The 26,989-nt window shown below is 37.8% G+C and overlaps 2 protein-coding genes across 4 annotated transcripts in view; both read left to right on the top strand.

The window, feature by feature from the left end:
* MTERF3 (mitochondrial transcription termination factor 3) overlaps positions 1–9,856 on the top strand; it is a 50,378-nt gene extending 40,522 nt beyond the window's left edge. For all 3 annotated transcript variants that reach the window (XM_036742245.1, XM_036742246.1, XM_036742248.1), the window contains exons 7-8: positions 2,291–2,452; positions 9,552–9,856. In XM_036742245.1, coding sequence (XP_036598140.1) covers positions 2,291–2,452; positions 9,552–9,746 — 357 coding nt within the window. In that variant the 3' untranslated portion in view covers positions 9,747–9,856. The remainder of the gene's footprint in view (positions 1–2,290; positions 2,453–9,551) is intronic.
* A 6,177-nt stretch (positions 9,857–16,033) lies between these two features.
* Positions 16,034–25,655, top strand: LOC118829496 (cytochrome b-c1 complex subunit 7). Its single transcript, XM_036736496.1, has 4 exons — positions 16,034–16,115; positions 20,222–20,293; positions 23,723–23,889; positions 24,340–25,655. The coding sequence occupies exons 1-4, from the start codon at positions 16,097–16,099 to the stop codon at positions 24,415–24,417; spliced, it is 336 nt and encodes a 111-aa protein (XP_036592391.1). The 5' UTR covers positions 16,034–16,096; the 3' UTR covers positions 24,418–25,655.
* Positions 25,656–26,989: the final 1,334 nt, after the last annotated feature.

Here is a 26,989-nt window from a genome sequence, read left to right on the forward strand (position 1 = left end):
ATAATAGATTTTGCAGTTTCATGTACAATCATGGTTTTTTTTTTACTATACTGTGTTATGGAAATGCTTGTTTTATTCCATAAATTTAAAATTGAATAAGTAAAAATTTTAGAAAGATAATAATAGCAGTTTATGGTTTGCAGAGTGATTTACAAACATTGGCTCATTTGATCTGCACAACAATCCAGCAGTATAGTATTTGCTGTTCCACGTAGCTGAGCTGAGCCTTGAAGCAAACAAGGGAGTCTAAGGGGGTTAGGGATGGGGAGGGACATAAGACGTGATTGTATTCTGGGCATGGGAGAAAGCAAATGCAAAGACATGCATGTGGGAGATGAAGTGTTGTATGTGAGGAACGAGGCCATTTTGTCTAAAGTATAGTATGTATATGTGAAGAGGAGTAGTGTATGAGACTGGAAAAATAGATCAGGCCCGAGTTGCATAGGGCTTTATATATCAAATAGCAGAATTTCTATTTGATTCCTTATAGAGAGTCACTGGGATTTATTGAATGAGGGTACAGGAGGTTGGGGGATCCAAACTGCACTTTAGAAACTATGAATTAGGCAGCTGTATGGAAGATAGATTGAAGTAGGAAGAGACGAGGTAAGGAGACTAATTAGGACACTGTTTCAGTAATCTAGGCCAAGAAGTCATGAAGGTCCAAACTAGGGAAATAACTCTGTGAGTGAAGAGAAGGAATCAGATGTGAGAGATGTAATGAAGGGAGAAATGGCAGTGTTTGGCTACTGTTGGGTAGGTGGGATGAGTGAGAGTGAGGAATTGAAGATGACACCCAGGTTTTCACTTGGATGATTGGAAGGATGGTGCTACAGACCCTTTGAATAAATGATGAAGTTTGACAGAAAGAGGGTTAGTGGGAGGGAAAGATAATGAATTCTATTTTAGACAAGTTGAGTTTGAGGTAGTTCTAGAACCCAGTTTAAAATGTCCCAAAAGCCAGTGGTTTCCAAAGTGGGGGCCCAATCTAGTGGGCTTTGGCAAACCAACCAGTCAGAGGGTGGGAAAATTGGTCACACTCCACTCTTCCCACAAGAGCTGATTGCTGGCCCTGTCTCTAGTACAACTGCACTATCTTTTTTGTCCATTTCATAGATGCTTCTCTACCTTCCTCCCTCCTTAATCCCCAGCCACCTGTGGGTATACCTGTGGTACAACCAGATTTCCTTGTATATGTGCATGTCCGGAATGGGGTGCAGTGCTGCTCTCTGGATAAAGTGATTTTAATTGATTTAACTGCCCAACTTTAGTGTTTGTTGTTTTTCTCTGCAGAACATAAGCTTTTTGAGGGATGGAACTTTTTTATTTCTCTGTCTGTATCCTCGCATCTAGAAAAGAGTATATGTTTAGTAAATGCTGGTTGGAAAAAAATGAATGGACATTGGCATCTCAAACTCAGAATGTCTAAAGTGAAGCTTTTCCTTAAACCTTCCCCTGTCCCATAAGGGCGTCACTGTCTTCCTAAGTCACCCAGATTCTCAATACAAATATAATTTTTGACTCTCCCTCCCTCCCTGTCCATCAGTTGCCGTGTTGTAGCATTTCTTCACACACAACTAGTCCTTCTCTCCCTTTCTCTGTACTCAGCTACCTCTGTCACCCTAGGTTAGGTCTTGTCACTTCTTGCCTAGTCTCTTTCTGATTGATTTTATTTTGCTTCTATTCTCTCATCTCTCCAAACCACCCTCCACAGAGTTGCCACACTAATCTTTCTAAAGCTTTAAAACTATCAGAGATTCTGTGGTGCTTCTAGGAGAAAATAAAAAATCTCAGCTTGACATATGAGAACTCTCCAACTATGACACTAACCTTTTTCACCATCACCATAATCATTACTAGCACCACCAGGAGCAGCAGCTTTACTGCGTTATAGCACTTTAAGATTTGTAAAGTGTTTCACATGTTACCTCATTAGATCCTCACAAACAACCCTGGGAGGTAGGTGCTATTTTTATTTCCATTTTAAAGTCGAGGAAACTCAAATAGATAAAGGTTAAGTAACTCCCAGCCCAGGGTCACTTAGCTAGTAAGTGTCTGAAGCTGGATTTGAACTGAGTCCTGACTCCAGGCCCAGTCCATCACTGTCAATGAGAGAGGTTCAAAGGACCAACTTCCTCCTGAAAGGAAACTTCTGTCCCACAAGGGTCAGGATAACTTGCCCCAAAATTCTAAATGCTTTGTTTATGATCCAGTATGGATTGAAATATCATTTCTTACTTAATCCAGAAATGTATGTGATTTATTTTTTGTTATGTTTGGGTTTTCTTAGGTTTACCAACTTCAACTTGGCTTTAAGCATAATGAAATTCAGCACATGGTGACCAGAATCCCAAAGATTTTAACTGCAAGCAAAAGGAAACTAACAGAGACATTTGACTATGTGCACAATGTGATGAGCATTCCCCATTATATTATTGTCAAATTTCCACAGGTAATGCATATAATAACTTCTCTGAAAAAGTTTTTATAACTTGTCATCTTTAAATACATTCAGAGCTGACAATTCTGTATCAACTTGGGTAAGTATAGAACTTATCATGAATTCATTGGACACTCTGGAGTTGAGTCTAAATGTTAAATGTGTGCTGGCAGTTTTCTCCCTGTATTTTTAAAATTATTTCATCCTAGTAAAATCTTTATGTGAGAGGCAGTAGCCTTGGAGTAAGGAAGACTTGAGTTCAAGCCCTGTCTCAGACACATTCTAGCAGTATGACTTATGGGCAAGTCACTTAATCTCTCAGTGTCTCAGGTTTTTTTGGACAATTTTTAAAAATTAATAGCTTTTGTTTTCATATCATCTCCACTTCCCATTGTGTCCAACTGCTTGTATCTTATAGTAAAGAATAAAAAAGGAGAATTAACCATCACATCAAAAGCGTGCCCTAGCTATAATCCTTTACCTCTTAAAAAGAAGGGTGGCAGGTGTCTTTTCATGTCTCCTCTTTGGGACCAAGATAGTCATTGTGATTTCCATAGCATTCAGTTTCAGTTGTTTTATTATTTTCCTTATTCTCAATTATGTATCTTAATTTTCTAGTTCTTCTTACTTCACTTTACATCGGTTCACAGAAGTCTTCATAGGCTTTTGTATATTCATATTACTCATGATTTCTTAGAGCATACTAATATTCCATTACATTCATCCACTGTGGCTTGTTTAGCTCTTCCTCTGTTGGTGAGGAATGGCTACTTTGGGGTTATTTGCTATAGAAAATGCTATAGAAATGCTATAGAAAATCACAGGTATAGAAAATGCTGTGATCAAGATTTTGGTGCACCCATATGGAACCTTTCTTTTTGTCCTTGATCTCCTTGAGTTCTGTGCCCAACAATGGAACCTCTGGGTCAGTGGCCAAGCAGGTTTCTGAGACAATTAAAATAGCTGACTTATCATTCTGCATTAATAGAGGCTTTTGCACTAGGAGTTACCTGTGGCATTGAAATCAAAGGTCAGAACCAAAATTCCTTATATGCAGGATGATGTCATTTATGGTTTGACCTAATCTGCCCAAATCCTCATAAAATGAGCCATGTTCTAACAGGGGCCTTTTGAGTTTGACTCTTTTCAAGCTGTGTTGCTCTGTTCCAACATGATGATTATGCTCCAGAAGGAGATAAGGCTTCCTTGACATTTATTAGTGAGGGAAGGAATGTAATTTTAAGAGCTGCTTATTGTTTTCTCCTAAACTTCATTTATTATTTATCCCTCTTTACTTCAATTTGTGCCATTAAGGATGACAAACTTAGCATGAGCCTATTGAAATAAATTACTTATGGAAAACAAGATTGCACTAGGACAAGTCATTTCACAAATTCCTGGATATTTGTTCTCTGATGTCTCAATTCTCTCACCTGATATGGAGGCCACATTCCCTGCTGTCACTAATATCTCACCTGTTGGTTTACCTGCTTATGTTCAAGGTCTCTAACTAGTTCTCTTCATTCTGAGATCTTTGGTAATTTCAGTCTTTTTTCCCTTATGGTTCATGTCCTGACTCCCCTCTGATTGCAGTTTCCCTTGGGGTTGGATCTTATAGTGTGTTAGTTCCCTCGCATACTGGGCAGTTCACAATTCACCAGCCTTGGTCTGTGCCCCAGGTGCCTTCTGGAGGGTCAGATCTGGCCCCAGATGGATGCTGTCTCTTTCCCTAAGGTGTAGGGCAGTGCCACACAGCCACATTTGAGTCCTGCCCCCTTTCTCTCTGTCCCTCAGTTCTCCAGCTAAGCTCTTGTGGCATAGAGCATGCTATTATGGTATCACAGCCTAACCAAGTTCTGCTGTTTGAACATCTGAGGTACTGGGAATGGGGGAGGCATTTTGAGATGCAGAAGGTGTTGGCTTATGCAGTACTGCTTCTGGGAGATTTATTAGGCAATGGGAGAGAGGATGCTGAGGGAGAGAATTAGGGGTTAGGGATTCTTCTCTGTTATTTGTTCATGGTGTTTTTACTTTATTTGGGTTTTTGTTTTCCTAGACCATGGAAAGACCTGAAATTCCTTTGGCTTTTACACATAATTCCCATTTTGGGGAGACTTGAAAGGTCATGGTGAAAATGTTAAGTCCTTCATCTTGTTGGTCACCTGACACTTGTGTCTATTTATAAATCAGAACTTCACAAAATGTCAGTGTTGGATGGGAACTCAGAGGTTATTTAATCTACCCCTCCCCACACACACTCCGCACCAACAAGTGGTCATCCAGACTTTGTTTGAAAACATACAGTGAGGAAGAAACCATGACCTCCTAGCCCATTCCACTATTGGATACCTCTAATTGTTAAGAAGTTTTTCTTTGCATTAGCTTAGGGGCCAAGCAGAACAAATTTATCCCTGTTTCTGTGTGGTAATACTTCAGATCTTTAAAGGCAACTTTCTCCCCTTAAATCTTATCTTCTCCAGGATAAAAACATCCTCTTTCCTTTCATTTGGATCTCATATAGCATGATCTTAAGGGCTTTCACTGTTCTTGTTGCCTTTCTTTGGATACTCACATCTTATCAATATCTTTCCTAGAATGTGGCACTGAGAACTGACCACAGTTTTTCAGATGTCATCTGACCAGGCAAATTATACTGGGACTATCAGTTCTCTGGTCCTGGCTACGATATCTCTGTTGTTATATCCTGAGATTGCATTAGCTTTTATAGCTGCCATGTATAACATGGCATGACGTGGCAGCACCCGGGTTGTCAACTGTTGATTCTTTGAGCTTACATTCTATTTAAACTTATATGCAAATAGTCCCTAACATATGTAACTTGTTTTCTGTTGAATTAAATGGAAAGATATTCCATGTGGAAATGTTAATAGCATATAATTATATGCGTCTTCTGTCTCTCCCACTCATGATTGGTCTACCTTGGAAGCAGCTGTGTAACACTTCTCAAGCCAAAAATAAATTCAGTCTATATTTTTTTTCTTTTGGGGAGAAGATAATAGCATAGATGTTGTAGAACTGATTACATGATGAAAAACTTTGACCTTGAGCCTCTTGTGAGCACATAATGATTGCATCTCCAACTCTGGCTTATCTACACACATCCCTGCTTTCTTTTTCCCTTCCCCTGACATTTCAAACAAGCTGTCAAGTTCAGGAATAGGATTGCAGAAATCAGTGTTCTCTCCAAAGGTTTAATGAGGGCTGAATTGATATTCCCTGTAGCACTTCCAAGATAGTGAAAGAATCTTGCTTTACCCCTAGAACAGGGGATTTTGGGCCTTTTCTTTGCATCATGGACCCCTTTAGTAGTTTGGTGAAACCTGTAGATGTCTTCTCAAAATATTGTTTCTAAATGTATAAAACAAAATACATAGGATTACAAAGGAAACCAGTTATATTGAAATAAAGATGAATTTTCCCTCAAAAAATTCAGACACCTCCCCCACCAAATCTGTCCATAGACTCCCTAAAGGGGCTGTGGACCTTAGGTTAAGAACCCCTGCCCTCCAGGGCACTTCAGGTTCACAGTTTAGCTTGTCCTAAAGTGGCTTGGGGCTGAAGAGGTGTTGAGGATAAGGTTGTTACCATGTGTTCTAGGATAGAGTGAAGCTTCCCCATGATGAGTTGTTATCAGTAATCTGACTGTTCACAAGGTTTTTTGTCAGTGGGCCAGACATTATCTTGGAAGGTTCTTCAGTCCATTTCATATGAAGATTGATTGAAGGAACTAAGAATGTTTAGTGTGGAGAAGAGAAGACTGGTCATGAGGGACATCATTGCTCTATTCAAGTTCATGAGAAGTTATGTGGATGAAAGATTAGGCTTGTTCTGTTGGATGCCTGAATGCAGAACTAGGAGAAATGGGTAGAAATGCTAAGGAGATCTATTTAGACTTGGTGTCAGGAAAAACATCCTAAGAATTAGAATTGTCCTGATGTGGAATACGCTGCCTCTCCCTTCAAGCAGAGTATTCTTTTTAGGGCATGAGTTGGTTTAGATGGCTACCAAGGTCCTTCTTTCTCTGAAATTTTGTGATTCTTTAACTTAGAATATCAAAGATAGACTTATTTCTTTGATAATGGCAGGGTGACCCCTGGTGGTCAGTAAACTGTGGGGGAATTTTTTTTTCAATGTAGCCTTTGTTCTTGCTGTTGAAATAGATGATAAATTAGTCATGTCTGTAATCACTTAATAACTGTATCCTGAGATCACAAATGATCTCTTTTATGATAGAGATCATAAAATTTGTTCAGAGATCATGTTATAGCTTCTAAAATGCTCTTCTAGTTTGAAAGCTGGTTATCAAGATGACTTTGGGAGTTCAAAATAGTCATCTGTCCTTCTGCCTATTATGAAATGTGTTCAGTTTATAGGGCAGCAAATCATTGTCAACCCTGGAAACTCAGCCATAATTCTAAAAAATCCAGCTGTGTCCTTTTCTGGTTCTTATATACTCATGAGTAATAACAGTGTGGTAATTGAATTTTTGCTGCCAGATGTACTTATCAGACATGAAATAGGACAGCATCCATCCTGCTTTTCCATAGGCATGCTGGTACTAGTCAGAGTAGAAAACTTATTCACAAGGGAAGCCAGTATACTCCCACATTGAGATGGAATCATTATATACTTGAGGGAGCATAATTTTCAAAATATTTTAATGTATAGCAATTTTTACTCATAATTTTCCTTTTAAATAGGTCATTGTTTTCATTTACAGATGGGGAAATTAGAATCAAATTATACAGTCTGAATAGTGCCAAAATCTGAGCTCAGGGACTTTTTCTTGTTTATAATCTTTTGTAATATATATGTTGGAATTCTGGTTTTTAAAAAAAAAATGTTTTAAAGAAGGTATCTTAGATGGTGTGAAAAGTGTACTTCTTACCATTGTCTGCTTGTTTTCCCACAGTTCTGCCACCATCACTGCTATTGGGAGCTGCATAGGAATAGGAGCCATTTTTTATTTTTCAAAGTGTTTCATGGCTGGCTGTGACCAAAATTTGAAGGCCAGTGAGCATTCTACTGATGATGAGCCTCTCAGTGCTTAGGCTGTTCTTTGGAAAGCAGACATAGGCTGTTGCTGGGACCATTCTTGAAGCCTTTTATATACCACAAAACCTGATGGAGCTTGCATTTCCTTTTAGAACCTAGGGACCCACCCTTCATACCATAATGAGTTGCACAGTGAGAGTGAGCCTATATGAATTGCCATTTGCATTATTGGCGGCATAACCATGTTGATGAGTTCCGCACTCCATTTATATATTTAAAGAAAAAATGAGTAATATATTTATAATGTCCTATATAGACATTTTAAAAGAAAAGTGCTAATTAAAAACCTCTATTATTGTGAATTTATTCTAACACTCTTGAAATTTCTTTCAAGCTGGTTTTTCCATAATGTCTTTCTACATGTAGTAGATGTCCTTCTAAGGGTTGGGGAAGTACATAGTGATGGTTGTGCAGACATACTTCTGACCAACACGAGGAAGTCTTTTTCTTTGTTGCAATCCAACAGAATTTGATTGTAATTGGATATATTCAGTTCTCAGAGACTTTTTGCAGTAATGGAAGGTGGTGTTCATATTACTCTTTTTCCTCCCAGGTAGAGTTGTGGGATCCTACAGTGTGTTGCAAGTTATCCTTAGAGTCTTAATTATAAATTTTCACCTAACTCATAGCAGTACCACAAAAGCTCAAAATGGCAAGCTGTCTTCAGCAATAGCCAAAGAAAAGATGTCACCACTCCCACAAGCCACCATGCAAACTTAGTTCTTTTTCAAACTCATGTTTTGTGTAACCAGCTTTCATCTACAGCCTTGTAGTTTCTAATTCTGTGCATTAAATTTCTAATAACTACTTCCATGTCTATTTCATTTAATTCTTGGCAGTCAGTAAATAATAATGAATAATCTGTGCTTCTTACATAATATTTTTGGCATAAAACTATTACCGTTCTTAAGACTCCAGTGCCAAAATAATTGTAAGGTCATAGATTTACAACTGGAAGGGACTGTAGTGGTCACGTAATCTGGTCCCCTCATTGTATAGCTAGGAGAATTGGTCTTCTTTTAAGTGACTTAATAAGGTCACACAAGTCATAAGTAGCAGAGCTAAGAACCCAGATCTTCAAATGTAGTTCTTTTCCCATTGTATTGAGATTTTTAAAAATGTTCCTTTTGTTGTTTTTTTTTAACCCTTTAGAAAAAATAAAATTCTTTTATTTCACCAAATAATTTGACTACACAGTTGTAGTCTTCCAGTTCTTCCAGTGAGGAAATTATTTCGAAAATCAAGCAATATTAACCCATTTTTATATCCTGCTTTGAGATTTACTAAGGACTTTCATTACAACCACCCTGGGACATAAGTGGTACTATCTCCATTTTATGTGAAACTGGGACTCATAGAAGTTAAAATGACTTACCCATTGACACATTTTATAAGTGGCAGAAATGGGAATGGAACCTAGGTCTTTTGATAACTGGCTTTGATTAAAACCAAACTAGAAAACTGATAAGGACAACATAGCAAACATTTTGTTTTTTGTTTTGTTTTTGCCAAGTATCTTATGTGTTCAGGATTCTCTCCACTGGGAATGATATTTCTAGGTACTCCATATTAAATATGGTAAGCATTTAGAGCAATATAAATTGTTCTGGAATGTATGTGTGCACATATACATTTTATGTATTATTACATGTGCAAGTATGCTTATACCTGTGTGTATATGTACATTTATATACACACACACATCTTGAAGAATTGTGACTACTTTTGGGTGAGAGTTGCCATTTTCAAAGTAGTTAATTTAAGAGTATAACGGAAGGTGATATACTACAGTTGTTAAAGGAAAAATGAAAACAAAAACTCTTCATTTGGAGTTACCCTCAGGACTGTAGCACATTCTGTTAATCATCCATGCTTGTGGCAAATCTTCATCCTTTTGGCACAGATTTGATTTTTTAAATAGCCAAAAGTCAGTTTGGAAGTTTGGAAAAGGTGGATGAATAATCAAGCTTAGCATTACTGTTGAGAATCTAAGATGGTGTAACATAATTCAGCCTTTTTTTTTTTCCTTTTCTAGGTGTTCAATTCAAAGCTGCTAAAAATCAAAGAAAGACACTCATTTCTTACCTACTTAGGAAGAGCACAATATGATCCACAAAAACCTAACTACATCTCTTTGGACAAGCTGGTATCTATTCCTGATGAAGTATTTTGTAAAGAGGTTGCTAAAGCCTCACTACAGGACTTTGAAATGTTCTTAAAAACTCTTTAGCTGCTAATGAGTGGGAAGGGATTGATTTAATAATTCATTAATATTTATGTGAATCAATATGTGATAACTTTAAATCTCAATAGATTTAAATAAACATTTGTTTAATGTTGTCAGAAGTCTTGTTCCTTTCAAACCTTCTTAACTTGGTCTTAATTCATTTTCTTGAGAACATAGTGAAGGCCCGAAGGAATCATGGACAAATAAGAGCTTTGAAAGTAATGTGGTGAATTTATTATGTACTTTAAAAGAATAAGCTGTATATAATAGTTTTAAGTTTCCTGTACTACTCTCTGTTCAATTGTGTACATGTAAGTAACCATTTTAATTCATGTTTGTTAAATTCAGACTTTTTAAAAAAATGGGAATCTCATTAATTTCAGAATTGTCTCCAGTGATGCAGACTGTAACTTATGCATGCCTGCCCATCATCCTGTGTGTCTCTTGTACATGGTTCACACAAAAGTTCACAACAGGGGTGCATTCAACACACTCAATTAATTTTATTCTACTGAAGCCCTCTGCTGTCCACCTGTTACCTATGAATTCAAATCCTGGCTCAGATATTTACTGGGCAAGTCACTTAACTACTCTCAGCCTCAGTTTCCTTATCTGTAAAATGTAGATAATAAAAGCACTTAACTCAGTTGTTGTGGGGATCAAGTGAGACAACATAGAAAGCAATTTGGACAACTTAAAGTGATATAAACGCTAGCTCTTCGTATCCATTGCTCCTGCCACATGAGTAACCCATCTTTTCTTACTATCATAAAATTTCTGGATAATGCTTTTACTCCAGTTCTTCTCTGTTCCTCCTTGATTAGTGATGCAGCCCACTCACATTTCCCCATGTGCCCTTCCATTGCCATAGTTCATTCTTTGGTGCTATTGAGGTTCCACATCTCATTGTACCAGTAATGGTAATATTGATAAGATGGGCCCCGGCCTTCATAGGAAGCTTGGATTCTGTAAAATAAAGAGGGAGGGAGGAATGGAGGGACAGAGGGATGAAGCATTTACATGGCATCTATTGTGTGCCAGGAACTGTGCTAAATGCTTTATAAATTTATTTTATTTGATCTTCACAACAACCCTGTTCATTTTATAGTCGAAGAAAATTGAGGCAAACAGAAGTCACAGAGCAAGGAATTGTCTGAGGCTGGATTTAAACTCAGGTCTTGCTGACCCCAGACCTGGAACTCTGTGCCACCTAGCTGCCTAAGAAAGAAAGACATCAGTAAAACATTTGAACAATGAACAAGTTCAGAAGATAATATAAAAAGGATAACCTTATTGCTACCGTGTTAAATTTTGTTTATATACATATGTTTGTATATATAAAATAAAATATATATATATAAAACAGAAATATATTTTAAATTTCACATAGCAAATTGACAGTTTCATATACAACACTCCTTTTTGTTCTTTGTATAGGGAATTATTCATGTTGATGTTTCTGTTTGGTCATTTTTTAGTACTGTCTGGCCCCATTTGGAGTATTGGCAGAGATACTGGAGTGGTTTGCATGTCCTTCTCCAGCTCAGTTTACAGATGAGGAAACTGAGGCAAACAGAATTAGGTGACTAGCTCAGGGTCACACAGCTAGTAAGTATCTGGGGCCAGATTTGAACTCAGGAAGATGATTTTTCTTGATTCCAGACGTGGAACTCTATCCACTGTGCCAACTAGCTGCTTTTGATGTTTCTTTTATAATAAAATATTTTGATGTTTCTTACTTTTAAAACAAAAAAGAATAAGTTTAATCTACTATAAGAAGGATAATCCATTCACTCTTTTTAAAAAAATTCCTCCCCCTCTAGGCAGAAGGGGAGAACTTTTAAACCCATATATTTAACTGTCACTTTCCTTCTAGGGAAAATGTGACCTAATAAGTTCAGAGAGAGAACAGTAACTCATTTCAGATTGAGGCTGTTTTTCTCTCAATAGTACTATTATTGTCCAAAACGCTTTTGGAATTGCACTTCAGGGCATGTTTGTTTTGAGACGGACTTGAAGTAAGGAAAAGCTCCCTATCAGTTTGAGCTGTTCAAAAGTATAATGTGCTCCCCAGAGGAAGGTAATGGGTTCCTCCTCACTAGAAGTCTTTGGCCAAAGGCTAGATGACAGCTTGTCTGATATTTCATAGAGGAGATTTTTGTTTAAGTACAGGTTGGAACAGGTGGCCTTTGAGGTCCTTTTTGATTCTGTAATTTTTATCATTCTGAGAGGAGATGGTCTTCATTCCAAGGATAGCATAAGGAATACACACAATGATGCATGCTCACTAGAATAGTTTAGAGACTGAGGAGGGTGGTTGAGTATTGACCCTGCCTCAAAGAATTCTACCAATCCCCATTCTTGGGCATATCAGACCTCTGCCCAATTGGAGTGTTGAAATTTTTGCAACTGTTTCCTTCCATTAGATTATAGCAATAGCACCCTTTGTTCACTTAGTTCTTTAACTTGTGAGCCATCTAGATTTGCCAATTGCCTGATCCAAACCAGTTATGTGAGATTCAGCTGCTGCTGTGCATTTCTGAAATTGGGGGCTCAGAATGACAAGTAGAAGGTGCAAATGTACATTTTTTGTAGATATCAATTAAGTTGATTTCTACTGCAGGTAGACACCCTTACAGTAAGACGTTGTCTTTGTTCTCTGAATTTGTGAACCCAACTGACAAGACTGCTGAGGAAGAAGTAATGTTATAGAGCCTAGTGAGTTAGGTCATCTCAGCTGGGCTTTATTGTTTTGTTATCAAGTGTCATGAATTCCCAGAATATCGGACCTACTCAAATCCATGTACCGTAATAACTATTAAAAACCCTATTCCACGCTTCCATTTGCATGAATAATCAAAGGTTGACTAGTTTGTGATAGATTCATCATTGAAGAGGGAAAGGATGTGAACCCAAGATAGGGAAAGAAAGGCCACAGAAAAAGAGAGAGATTAAAAGTGAATTGTAGTGAACCCAGGTTCAAATTCTACTTGTATGACTTTGAGCAAGTCACTTAAGCTCAGATTTCATTTCCTGATCTTTAAAAATGGGGTAATACTTGGCAATACTGACTTCATAGGATCATTATGAGGAAAGACCTTTTTGAAAAATAAGGCCCTATAAAATGAGTTGTTACAGCACCTTATGACAACTCTAGTCTCCCCACAAACAATTAACTAATTTCTGTCTCTGTCATTCCCTGTCCGTATAAACTTTCTCCACTTAGAGACAGTTAAGTGGTGTAGTTTTTAGAGTGCTGGGGTATCTGAAGTCTGAAAGTTGTTGAGTCATTTCAGTCATAACTAATCTTCCATAGGCTTTCCTCTTTCTGGGCTTTTATATATACAATGTCCTTCTATTCCAAAAATAGCCACCTCTCCCCCAGCCCCATGTTCCCCATCTTTTGAAATCTTTTCTTTCCTTCAAAGCTCGGCTTAGATATCAACATATCCATTACTCTTTTCATAAGTCTCCTCAATTACCAGTGATGTCTTCTCAAAATTTTCATGCCACTGTGGACCATTTCAATGTACCTGTCATAACTCACATAATAGTGAATTCTAAAAGTGATTACCAGAGCAGCTAGGTGGAGCAGTGAGTAGAGCACCGGCCCTGGAATCCAGAAGACCTGAGTTCAAATGCGGCCTCAGACACTTTGACACACTTACTAGCTGTGTGACTGGGCAAGTCATTTACCTCAATTGCCCTGCCTTCCCTCTCCAAAAAACAAAACAAAACAAAAGAATAAAAGTGATTACCTACTAGATTTTAAATTTCTTTGAAGGCAGGGACTGTGTCTTTCACTGTTATCTCTCCTAAACCTAACTGTACCTGATGGGTGCATAATGTATATTTTTGCCTTGAATTTTATTTCTCAAGGACTTCAGCTGAGAAAGGAAGTAAAAGTTAGGAAGTAGTGAAACTTTTTTTAAGGATGGGAGAAATATGGGTTTACAGGAAGCGGAAAAGGAGTCAGGAGGTAAGAGAGAAGGAAGATTACAGACGATGGTGGAGCAGTCTACTGGAGAAAATGGGGAGGGGTGAAATCAAGGGTAAGGGCTACTTCATCAGAGACTGGAGTGAAGGAGGAGGAGTTGAGTATTAAAAGATATCAGAGACGTGAGATGAGGAGAGGAAACAAGGAATTCTTGGCGGATGTCCTCAGATTGTGTGTGTGTGTGTGTGTGTGTTTTAAATGAAATATGAGTCCAAATCCTCTTTCTACTTGTACAAGTCCTCCTGGCTAAGTGCAAAGAAGATCTTGATCCAGGGCTTCTAAAAAGAATTTAATTTTTTTTAAAGTTGAATTTAAGATGAATACAGAGAAGCATGGACTTACATGAGCTATTGCAAATTGAAGTAGGCAGAACCAAGAAAACAATATGTGAAATTTCTACAGCAATGTAAATAGAACGATTACAAGCCAATTAAAACTGAATGTTGCAAAATATAATGAAGACACTTTGGCCCCCCAAAAAAGAGATGCGAGAAGATACCCTTGCTCCTTTGAAGAGTGGGAGTTCATGAGTATGGAACACTACTTATAAAGTATTTTTTTCTTGGTATGATGATTGGTTTTGCTGAATTTTTTTCTCTCTCACATCTTTTTTTTCTTTATTATTAGAGATGGCTTGCTGGGAGGATAGATACAGTGGGAAACAGGAGTGATAAAAATTAAAAGTATCAATAAAAACTGTTTAAAATTGAATTTAAGAGGAAGCCTTCAGTTCTCACATGTTCCCCATCCCCACATTAGCTGGTTTTGCTTCTGAGAAGTGGGATTTTTTGATAGTTTCACTTGTCAGAGTCCCTTTGAATTTCAAGTAACTGGTGGGAACAGGATTGGAATTCAAGTTTTGTGACTCCAGTACCCCAGGCTGCCTATATCTGCAGTATTTCATTCAGTTATGTATGCCACATTTTAGGAAGAACATTGACAAGATATGACAGAGAAAGGCAGACCAAGCTGAGCAGCCTTACCAACCCAACCAAACCCTGTAATGGTCTGTTAAAGCAATTGGACAAGAGAAAAGGAGACCATGTCTTCAAGTATTTTGAACAGCTGTCACATACAGGAGGGATCAGACTTGTTCTGCTTGACCCTAGAGGGCAGAGCTAGGAATAATGGGTGAAAGTTGTTGAGAGGCAGATTTAAACTTGTTTTATTTGTTTGCTTGTAGTTTTTGAAAACACGTCTCCCTCTTTCACCCAGCAGTAGGCCATTCGTGGGCTAATTGATAGGGAAGTTTTAACCTGCTCATTTCCAACCGGGGACAGTTTTGCCCTCCTTTGTCATTCTGGGGGCCCCTAATTCTCCGAGGCTCAGTATTGGTGCTTGACTTAGTGTAGTGATCAACTTTAGCCCTATTATAGCTCAGAACTCCCCAGCTCATGATCCACTAGGCCCAGCTTCCCCCAATACCAGGAATTATAAGCATGGTCCTGCCTAAATTTATTTTTAAAGAAGAACTTGGCAAAAGTTAGAGCTATTCAAAAGCTGGGATGGGACAGCTGCCTTCCTGCAAGTCTTCAAGCAAAGGCTGGATGAATACTTGTCTGACTTGTAGGGGAGATTCTTGTTAACGTGTTTATGACTCCTCGACAAGACTGTAAGCTCACTCAAAAGAAAGAAACAAGTCTTTTTCTTTTTAAATTTTTTCTTCTAAATAGGCGGAAGTGGACAACTTTTTCAAAGTAGTTTTTATTATTCAGGTTCTGACATATTGCACCAGATGGATGTCCCTTCCAACGTGGGGTAGGTATGCTGGTAGATGTTCAACAACTGGCTATCCTGTACACACACTTTTAAATTTAATCTGAATTATTAACATTTTCCCCCATCACTTTGCAGCTAGGTCTAGAAGGCCTGAGTTCAAATCCTGCCCCAGAGACGTAGTAGCTGTCTGACCCTGGGCGAGTCACTTTACCCTGTTTGCCTCAATTCCTGATCTGTAAAAATCAGCTGAAGAAAAATGGCAAACCACTCCAGTAGCTTTGCCAAGAAAACCCCAAAAGGCATCCTGAAGAGCTGGGCACGACTGAACAATAAAATAAAGTGTTTTCAAGACACTAATCTGTGTTGAGGACCTTAAAAAAATGTTTCATGTGTTTGGCTCCGAGAGATAAAGGGCCTAGCCTACAGCCAAACATCCATTGTAGAATCCTACCCATTGAAAGATGAAAGCCGAAGTGCGCCTGCGCCGGAGCAACGCTCGGCTCCACCCCCCACCCGCCATGGCTCTCGCGCCCCGCCCCGCCCCCTCCTCCGCGGAGGCCCGACTTCCTTTCCACGTGATTCCTAGTGACCTCTAGGACTTACCCAGAAGGCAAAGCACCGGTCTCTCCAGGTCAAGATGGCGACGCGCGCACCTGGTAAGGAATCAGGGCGCCCGAAATTCAGGTGGGGCGGGCTGGGCTCCGGGAGGCCTCCAGCCTTCCCGCGGCTCCTCCAGCCATCTGGAGCGGGCGGCGGGCGGCAGGGAAGTGTGAGGCCCCAGCCCCGAGAGAGCGCCTGGATGGAGGCTAGGTCCGGAGTGACTGGGCCCAAGGTGACCTGGGGTGGGGGTGGGGGGGTGGGGGCTCAGCTATCAGGGGACTAGAGGGGCTGGTGACGCAGGGAAAGTCCGTTTCTCTGTCGATAAAATTCAGGCAATAATAGAGCCTGGGCCGCGGGAGAATCAAGGAGACGAGCCGCGGTATGAAAAGCGCTTTGCGTATTATGTACCCATGCGGCTGTTACTTGTCCAAGCCCTTTGCAAACCTTAAGGCGCCACAAAAGTACTAGCTGTTTGGAAATAACCGCATTTCCCTCACCTCTGCCGTCTTTCCATCCTGCGCCTGAATCAGGCTTTGTGAAGGAACGGGACATTGGACTCTAGTGCAGTAGAAAGTAGAAAGGCAGTAAAATTTAAAGTTGAATTATGTAAACTTACGTAAAATTTCAGTTGAATTAAGTTTAAATTTCAGTTAAGTGTTTATTTTTCGCCTTCTCATTTGTACCAATTTTAAAGGAGAAAAAAACCAAGCCCTTGGACAAATAGACATATGTAGCCAAGCAAAACAAATTCGTCCATATTCATAAACTATATAGGTCTCATTGGGTCATCAGTTCAGGAAATGATAGACCAGGAAGCCGAGGTCCAGAGACAGGAAAGGACCTGTCCAAGGTTACTTCGTTAGCAATGTCAGAGCCAGAACTCTACTTTTGGGATTTGCAAGTGCAGAAAGTTCCCTCTATTCCAAATCTCTTGTGATTAAATGACAAAAGTTACCTTTGTTTCTACAGTGTTTCTAGCTAGAATCATCCCTCTCCCCTCCTTTGGTAGGGAGTATCTTGAAATCATTAGAGGACACAGAACTTCAGCTACAAAGGACATGCTCAGTTAGAAATGGTGTAGCTGTTTCCTTCCTCTTTAGGTACTCTAAAAAGATAGCTTGGATAGATTTGAGCCCCCTCCAAAACTTCCCCTTTGGACTCTCTACCCTTCCCCCCCCCTCCCAAGTCAGGGGAACACTTTTTTCTTTGCCTGTTTTCTTTTCATTATCTACCCCCCCCAATCAAGTCGGAAGAGCTCTCAATCTGGAGTCAAAAGACCTGAGATCATTCAGTGAACTTTTCTGACAGAGGATGAATACTAGGACAGTGTAGGTGCTTGTTCATTCACCAAATATCCACTTAGACAATTAGGTAATTATTAAATAATTATATTTTGGTTCATTTGAATGTTTAAAAATGCCTAAAGGAGCATATTTGCATTGTGAAATTTTTCAAGAGAAATGGACATTTATTGCTTTCAAATATATTAATTGCAATTACTCTTAATAAATGGATAACTCATTTGTAATTACTTTACATTTTGCATATAAACAGGATATAAAAATCCTTTAAAAGATTCTTAAGTTAAACTGCCCTCCAGATCCTTTCAATTTTTGATTAGTGGAAGTTGTCCTACCACAACATTTATAAATCATCATAGCAGTGTTAAAACTGAAGTGGATTTTGGACATCTTCTGTTCCAATATCTTCTCTTGATAGACCAGGAAACGGATCTGGAGACAGAAATAGACTTGCTCATGGTTATATAGCTAACAGTTTCAGCGCTAGAGCTCTCGTCTTCTGGCTCCTCAAGTCCAGGAGGTTTCCTCTATTCCAAAACTCCAGGGATTGAGTGACAGAATTTACTTTTATTTTTACCAGTATTTATAGCTAGAATTTTTCCCCCCAATCTACTCCTCCCCTCCTTTGGTAGAGAAAGCCCCATAGAATTATTTTGAATATCTTGAAATTATTACAGAATCCTTTCTAATACACATTCATTTCCTCCCCGTACTTATGTATGATCCCTGACAGTAGGCATGGTTTTCAGTTTTCTAAGGGCATTTCACAGTGCTTTGCAGAAGTTGGGAACTTAATTTGTTTAATTGAAATATTTGTCAGTTGTATTCCAAAAATTCATTTGTAAAGTAGTTGTTTAGATTAGAATACAGTTTCCCATTGTGAGAATGTAGTTAGGTTCCTGGTCCAACCCTAAACCCTGGACCACGGAACTATGTGGTACTAGAATAGAATTTCCTTTCTTTCTTATTCACTGGGCAGATCCCTAGGCAAAAATTTTAACATAGCCTTTTTGCCCTTTGTATTTCTCAAGTCTTTCTCTATACTCAGTTTCTAACTCTTAGTTTTCTCCCTGGGTATCCATTGTTCCTCAGTGCTGCTCTGAAGCCCTCACAGTGGTGTCAACATGGGTATTTCCCAGTGTGCTTCATGTTCTTGGGACCTTGTCAAAATTCTTTCCCCAGAGGAACAAATCCTGCTAAATGTTAAAAGCAATCTTGTTGGGGCAGCTAGGTGGTGCAGCAAGTAGAGCACCAGCCCTGGAGTCAGGGGGACCTGAGTTCAAATGTGGCCTCAGACACACACTTACTAGCTGTGTGACCTTGGGCAAGTCACTTAAACCCAATTGCCCTGCCTACCCCCCTCCAAAAAAAAACCAACAATCTTGTTGAAATGTATATATGATTGATAGTAACAACCTTCTCAGAGATGTTTGCATTTTTTAAAGGATGCTTTTAACTAAAGTGAATCTCTAATTTGAGGAATTATATGCCTAACTTGGAGTCAGGAAGACTTGTGTAAAAAATCCTGCCTCAAACATTTTCTAACTATGTCATCCTGGGCAAATCACTTAACCTCCCTGTGTCTCATTTTCCTCATCTCTAAAATGAGGGAGTTGGACCCAAGGGTCTCTGAGCTCTCATCCAGTTCTAAATCTATGCTATTATGTATAATGAAATGAAGATAAAACATTTAGGCAGTGATAGGGAAAATACTTTGGACTTAGGCAAGCAGGACCTGTCTGAGAATTATTCCTCAGACTCAACTCCATTAAGCATTTGATTGCTTTTTAGAAATTGCTTTTTACTTCTTCTGAACTCAGGGATCTCTAAGCATCCTGTTAAAATATTATCAGTATTTTGTTTTGTTTTTTTTAACCTCACAGTTACATCCAGACAGTGATTTACTTAACAGTGCATGTGGTTGTAGAAATAAATGGAGATCAAGGTAGCTTAGGATTCATTATCAATATTTCAGTGTTTTCGTTTTTTTTTTTTTTTTTTTACATCAGGATCATTTCCCTATATTCCTGTGCTGTCCTTCCTTTTAATAATAAAAAGCAGTTTAACCAACTTGACACATAGTAACTATCAGGTCTGACCTATAAGCATCTGTAGTCAGCTCCATTTTTTTCCCCACACAGCATTTGCAGTTTTAGTGATGGGTATGCAGGCTCTACAGCAGCTATTTTTATCTTTATGGTCTACTTGTTAGTAGTGGTATGTTTATACATTAAGACCTGCATTAGCCCAGTTTAAATCAGTAATAATGGTTTGCATGAGATAACTAGATGGAGAAGTGGCTAGAGCTGGACTTATGACCCTGGACAAATCATTTTAATCTTCTGGGACCTCATTTTCCTCATCTCCGTAGAGCACTTTAACGTTTGCAAAACACTTCAAATGTGTTAACTCATTTGATCCTCACAACAAGCCTTTGGGGTAGGTGCTGTTATCTTCATTGTACAAATAGGAAATTAGGGCCCGGAGAAGTTAGACATGCCCAGGATCACATTATTAGTAAGTGTCTGAGGCAGACTACATGTTTTCTTTTTTAGCTTCAAGATAGTTTTATTCTAAACTTAACCACTTTACCACTTATAATCTTTTCAGATAGATCCATCAGAGTCAGTATAATATAGGTATTTGAATAGGAATTGTACTGGTATGGGGAACTCGTAGGTGAATAAACTACCAAGTCAAAGCAGCGCCTTCTTTGTAACTATTACAGAGTCTTCCTCTCTGTAGAGCTGAGAGGTAAAGCAACTAACCAGATAACCCTGGAAGAGTAATGTAAAATGTTTGCTTATCAAACTTTGAGTATTCCTGATGAATAGTATTAACTAACATTATGGTACTTTCAGCTGTAGCATCAAGCCAATGGCTCCAGAGTCTTCGAAAGTGGTATTACAATGCTGCAGGATTCAACAAACTTGGTAAGTATCTTTATATTTGCATTTGAAAAATTCTAAAAATGGTACTCTTTTAAAAAACAGATTCTGTCATTTTAAAATGATTCAATGTTAAGAAATTCCGAAATTTACTGTTGGTAGAGACTACATAGATAGTCTCTGTAACTTTCTACACAGTGTTGTTGGCTTTTAGAAAATTTGGAAGCATCAAAAAATGGCTCCCCTATATTTGTATGATTAAGAACAAATTTAAAATGTAAATGTCTAGGTATGATTATTGTATGCAAATTAATCTGACATGCATCTTTCAAATTGTAGGGATGTGGTCTGTGCCTCTAATTTCACTGGTATACGGAACTCCTAGATGAGAAAACCTCTGTTTTCAATGCAAATTAGTACTTTCTCTGCAATTAAGTGACGTGCCAGTGTCATAAACTATCTTCTTTAAATCACATATCTTAAAAAACAAGGTTACCTTGATATATCTGTGATAACATCAGTCTGTTAGAACTTCTTGAAATAGTTCCGATTATAACCCATCTATAGCTTCTCATCCTGTGTGACTTTTGTCCATATCCACTCCGTAGAGAATCTAGCCAGTGCAATGGAAATCTTCCGCTTCATGGGTGCCAATTCATCAGTTGGATTATTTATTATCCTTTATTCTTGATACATGACCACCATCTTCCTTACAAATCACATTGTCTTGGTGATAATCTTGTACACCTCAACTTTGTAGTTTGCTGTATCCTATTTTTAACCACCATGCACCTCTGTATTGCTTTTTGGGTCAGTTCAAATTTTGAATCTTTTGAATTATAGTGTTCAGTTATTCTCAGCCATTTAATATCCCTGGGAGAACATGAGTGTTAAAGAAAATCATTCAGCAACTTAACTGCCGGGCACTGTGCAAAGTATTGAAAAGCAAAAACATTCCCTTTCATCAGAGAGTGGGGGTGGGGTAGGAAGAAAAGGAGGAGATGGGCAACAACATTATATATTAAATCAGAATATACAGATTAGATGGAAAGAAATCTTACAGAAGATAGCACTAGCAGCTGGGGGACCAGGAGAGGGCTCTTGAGGGGGCAAGCAACAAATTGACATAGTAGGGTTTGACTTCTCTACAGTGTGTTAAGTAATGGAAGTGTTGTGTACTGTAGGATATCTGAAAATCTACCCTCTTTTTCATAAGGAGACCCTGATCAGTATCAAGACCATTCTCAGAGATTTTATAGAAACAAAAGCTTTTGGGTTAATTCTTGCTGATGTTATCCTGGCCACCTTTTTAGTGATAATTCTGTCTTGTGATTTTTCGTTTTCTTTTGGCACTATCTAGAATTTTGAACTATCTAGAAGATTGAACCTTTCAAATAGCAGAATTTTATTAATTCCAGCATGGATTTTTTTTTTCTTTGTGCATTTGGTCAGATCCACTTGATCTTCTTAGCTTTCTGATCTTAAGTTTCAGTTTCACCTCTTATGGAACATTTCTTATTGGGGTTAGGGTCCATATGTAGTGGTTCCACCGTTATCAGTAATCAGAACAGATCACTATAGAAATTTGGCAAATATGTTCTGGTTTTGCATCTACTTGTCCTTCCAGTTTCTTCAATAAATAATTTTGGGATGATTTTTCTCAGTTGGGTCTCACGCAGAACTTTCTGCATGCTTATTTTCTCTGCTGCTTCCACCTGTTTTCTCAGGAAATGTGTAGTTCACTATTTCCATAAGCTTCTGCAAAAGAGATTGTCCCCTAAACCAAAGTTATTCATGATTGCCATGACTCCCATTTGGCACAGAAAACAAAATTTGCTGCCCAAGAAGGTTTGTGAGCTCTTTAACTGTGGCAGTACTTTGGTTAAATTTCTGTATGATATGATAATCAGTATGTGCTTTTATATCTATGTTTCATTTTTCAGTCAGCATCTTATTAAAAAAAGATTGGGTTGGAGTTGTAATTGAAAACAATATCTTTGCCTTTATCCTTCTAATTTGGATTTGATTTTGATATTTGTTCTAACTAGTCATTTTGACTACATGTAAAAACTAATTCTGAAATGATTCCTGGATTGGCAACCAGGAATTTCCTGTCCAAGTTAAAGTCAATTTAAATGTTTTTTTTTTTATGTTGTTTAGTGCTCATAATGTCCAATACTTTCTAACTCTTCTTGGAAAAAAAACATATTCATTATATACACAAATCTTTGGCCTTATTTTTGTTCTTATTGATATTTTCTGTTTCTTACATTACCATAATATCCCATGTATCCCTCTCCTTTCCCATCCCAGAGAGTCATCTCATGACAAATAGCATTTTTTGGAGAGGAAAAATAAAACCAGAACTGATGGATGTATTGAAAAAATCCAGACTTTGGGGTTTTTCCTTTCTTAGTCTCAAATTTAATTTCTTAATATTGTTCAGTGTCCTCTGAGCCCACTTTAGAAGTTGGCCTATAAACTGTAGTTCTTTCTCATTTTTTAATGAGTATGAGATGATTGTGTAACATGAAGTGATGTTTTTTGTTGCCTTTGAGGACATGGTCAAATTCCATTACTTGCTTCCTCAAGAAGATGCATTTAGCCATCTCTCCCTTTAGCTACAATTTTCCATCATCTGGTTTCATTTATAGAGAATTGTTAACACTAATTTAAGTAGTAGAATAACTTAGAATCATAGTCGTTGGATTAAAATTTCATTTTCAGAGTATGAACAGTTAAACTTGTGTTTACAGGACATCAAAAAACTGTAATTATTGGTTCTGTCGGACCTATTTCTGCCACCCTGTCACAGAGGAAGCAGAAGGGGGCTTCACAGTACTAAGGAACATCTAAAATTTTTCTCTTTTTTTATGGGTTGCTATGATTGACCAAAGTGTTCATCACCTAGTGATCAACATACTGTGGAGCTTCCCTTACTGTCCTTGTCCTTAGACAGTAGATACCATTGGGTCACTGGAACTGTTCGGAAAGCCTTTCTAGCTTAGTGTAATCTTTAGAACTTTCACTCTGCTCATATAATCTTTGAGAACCTAAGCTTGACTGTTAGCCACCATAAGGCATTGTAGAGGGTAAAAAGGCTAGGATGAAAAACTAAATTTAGTAAAATGCCATGAATTTTTATCAGTAGCTTTAAATGATCATTTGTTGTTCCTAGGTTTACCACACCATTTCTGTGTAATATATTCCTGCCTAAATTTCACTTTAGCTTACCTACTATTTAATGAAAACTTGTTTTGTGCGTATATTTTATACTTGTCTGCTTTTTGCCTCAAAACAAATAGTAATTGAGCCATAGTTACCAAATCATCTGTAGATTTTACTGCTTGACCCTTCATATATTAAATTGTAACATCAGTTCTAAGAAGTTTCCATGACTTAAAAAATTGTAACAGTTTTTGTTTTTCAAAAAATGTCCAATTCAACTCTTTCATCTAATCTTCCTGTTAATAGGGTTAATGCGTGATGACACACTTTATGAAGATGAAGATGTTAAAGAGGCCATAAGGAGGCTTCCAGAGAACCTGTATAATGATCGGATGTTTCGTATCAAGAGAGCTTTGGACCTGACCATGAGGCACCAGATCTTGCCTAAAAACCAGTGGACAAAATATGAAGAGGTATAAAGCCTTTCATATAACTGAGAGTTCTGGCTATTAGGAACTGTTAGGGAAAAAAGATGACTGTATAAGTTAGTCTGTCAGATTGGCTCCCTGTGATTCTTTGAACTAGAGATGACAGAGTAAAACTGGATTCTTTCTGAGGGTTTTGGCTGCTTTCCCTTTCTAGAATGAAGCTAAGTCCAGTTTGACCTCCAATAATTGGAATTTCGGGACAAGCAGCCTTTGTGTCAGTGTTCATTCCCATAAATTGGCAAAGCTATTTTTGAAAAAATCTTTGTGGGGGAAAATCTGGCTTTTCTGAGTTTTAAAATTCAAAATATTTTCTCTTTATTTGTGACTAGAAAAAAGTAATTGTTTCAATGAATTCTTTGTTAGTAACTCAAATTGGATATATAAAACTGGTAATCACAGCATGTAATATAACATCTTGTCATTTTTTTTCTTTAGGACAAATTATACCTTCAACCATATCTGAAGGAAGTTATACGTGAAAGAAAAGAGAGAGAAGAATGGAATAAGAAATAATCACATCAAAAGAATATCAGTACATTAGTCTTGAGAATATTTTTTAATAGGGATGGTTGTACAAAATATGAGGTTAGCTAACCATTTGTAACCGTGTGCTGTGCATTTATTTAAATAAATGACTATCATAGGAACTGGTGAACTAGAAAACTTTGCATCCGAATATCTTGAACCTTGCTATATTCACATTAAATCAGTGTTATGTAATTTCTGGTATCTTTAAGGTTATCCTCATAACTACTTCCTGTAGCTTGGAGGATGAGGTAATTTTAAATGAGTGATCTTTTTCACCACTACTTTAGCTAATTAACGAATTGCTGTTGTTCCTTTATAGTTAGCTGTGTAAATATGCAATCAAGATGATTCTAGGAGAAAATTCTAGCAAGATGGTGTCATGGATAGGTAGCTGGAATTTGAATCAGGAGGATGCAATCCAGGGACTAAGTCAGTGCTAGAATCCATGTCTCTTGTCTGAGCTGAGTGTTCTGTCTCCTATAACTCTGCCTCTCCAAGTGGTATAGAAAATCCAGTGAAATTTATTTATAGTGCATTTCAAAGTTTTCTCTTTCTGTGGTTCATTCAATTCTATACAACATAAATTCTATTTGGAAAATACGTAGAAATAACCCAGTAACCAAAATAATTTATAATTTATCAGCATTTATTGAATACCCACTAAGTGCAAGATACTCTTATGTAGTTAGGATACAATACTGTCCTTTCTCCCATTGGATTTATAATCTGGGGGGCGGGGGGTGGGGTGATGAGAGGTAGATGGGTCGTACGTTAAATAATACAGTTATTATACAATACTATATTATACAGTACGATAATTAGCCTTTGATAAGTACCATGTAAAGGGAGTATATCTACGGGCTCTTGTAGGAGATGAGAGTAAGAGAACATTGTGCATTAAGTAGAGCTGGAAATGGTTTTATGGAGGTGAGGTTTGAGCTGTTGCTGACCTCTGTATTCTAATCTGTATTTGAGAGGATTGGACAAAAAGAATTGTTTCTCTTCCAGCTTGTGACTTTTATTGACTAGACACTAAATTTCAAACCTTATTTTTGTTTTTGTTTTTCAGTCCTAAGCTTGAACTTTAAAAACAGGTCCATAAATAAATTGAGGTTTTTATTTTAAGAGATATTACCCAGGGACATTTTTTCTTATGAAATTGAAACTTATGAGCCTTCATAACATAGAACCTCTTAATTCTTTATTAAATTTAAGAATTTTTATTTGCAAGTGTCATATTTGATTGTAAATCATAATAGCTGACATTTGTATAGCTATTTAAAGTTTGAAAATTGTTTTACATACACTTCGTTTGAACCTCACAACAAGAGTGGGCATGTGGGGAGGTTGGTACTTGGGTGTTATCACCATGTTACAAGTGACAAAACTGAAGTTCAGAGAAGTCAAGTGACTTGCCTATAGTCATAAGTGTAAGAGTTAGGAGTTTCTCCCACTGTTCTTATTGCAGATATGGAGAGATGTGGGTTATATGATTCTGAAGCATTATTAGGTGGTTCTAAACTAGATGAATGGCAGAACCTCAAGAGTAGTCATTAATGATTCACCCTCAGCTTGGAAGGAGGTTTACAAAGGAGCACCCCCAGAGCTCTGTATGGTTCTTTATTAATATTTTTATTAAGTTCAACAGAGATTTAGTGTTTAAAAAGATTTTGACTGGCTAGCATATTTGACCAAATATAGGAGTAAATACAGTCTTACGTTATGGTTGAGAAAATCATCTTCACAAGTACGTGGTAGAAGCATGGTTAGCAGTTTATCTAAACCAGGAGTTCTTAACCTTTTTTTTCCTTAAATGATTCTCTTTGGCAGTTTGATGAAAGCCTAGACTGTTCAGAATATTTTTAATGCATAAAGTTTATATAGGATTATAGAGGAAATGAAATTATATTGAAATATAGTTATCAAAATATTTTTTAAAAATTTACAGATCTCAGATGAAGAACGCTTGATCTAAACTCAAACAGATCTGAGGTTTTTAGTGGACTAAAGGCTTACTGAGCCAACAATGTGATGATGTGTTGACTAAGGAATGTAATTTAGGGTTCATTGAGGGAACATAGTGTTCAAGAGTTGGGAGGTGTTTGTCCTCTTTTTCTCTGCTCTGGTCATACTACATTTGGAATAATGTATTCCATTCGAGGTATTATTTTGGAAAAAAACATTGAGGAATTTAGCCAGGGTGGTGAAGATCTCTTCAAGGAACTGAGAATGCTTAGTTAGGAGAAGAGAGGGCTGGGAAGAGGTGGGGGCATGATTATTGTGTTCAAGTATTTGAAGGGTGGGTGCCATGTGGAAGTGGATTTAAACCTAAATCTACTTGGCTAAAGGGCAGAACTAAGAGCAATAGGTAAAGGTTATAAAGAGGCCAATTTAGGCGTGATTTAGGCATAGCTTTCCAACAGAGCTCTCAAATAGTAATGGGTTAGTTTAAGAGGTAGTGTATTCATTCACACTGGAGAGCTAGCAAAAGATGGATAATCACTTGTTGGGTATACTGAGGAAGGATTCTTTTTTTCAGGTTTGAGTTAGAATAGAA

Source organism: Trichosurus vulpecula, chromosome 1 (assembly GCF_011100635.1).
Source record: "Trichosurus vulpecula isolate mTriVul1 chromosome 1, mTriVul1.pri, whole genome shotgun sequence".
NCBI classification, from domain to species: domain Eukaryota; kingdom Metazoa; phylum Chordata; class Mammalia; order Diprotodontia; family Phalangeridae; genus Trichosurus; species Trichosurus vulpecula.

What these genes read in the sequence shown, in the direction of transcription:
- LOC118829496 (XM_036736496.1), top strand. An exon ending in TGCAGGATTCAACAAACTTG is followed by an intron (nt 20,294 to 23,722) that starts GTAAGTATCTTT and finishes TCCTGTTAATAG; the next exon opens with GGTTAATGCGTGATGACACA. An exon ending in AGTGGACAAAATATGAAGAG is followed by an intron (nt 23,890 to 24,339) that starts GTATAAAGCCTT and finishes TTTTTTCTTTAG; the next exon opens with GACAAATTATACCTTCAACC.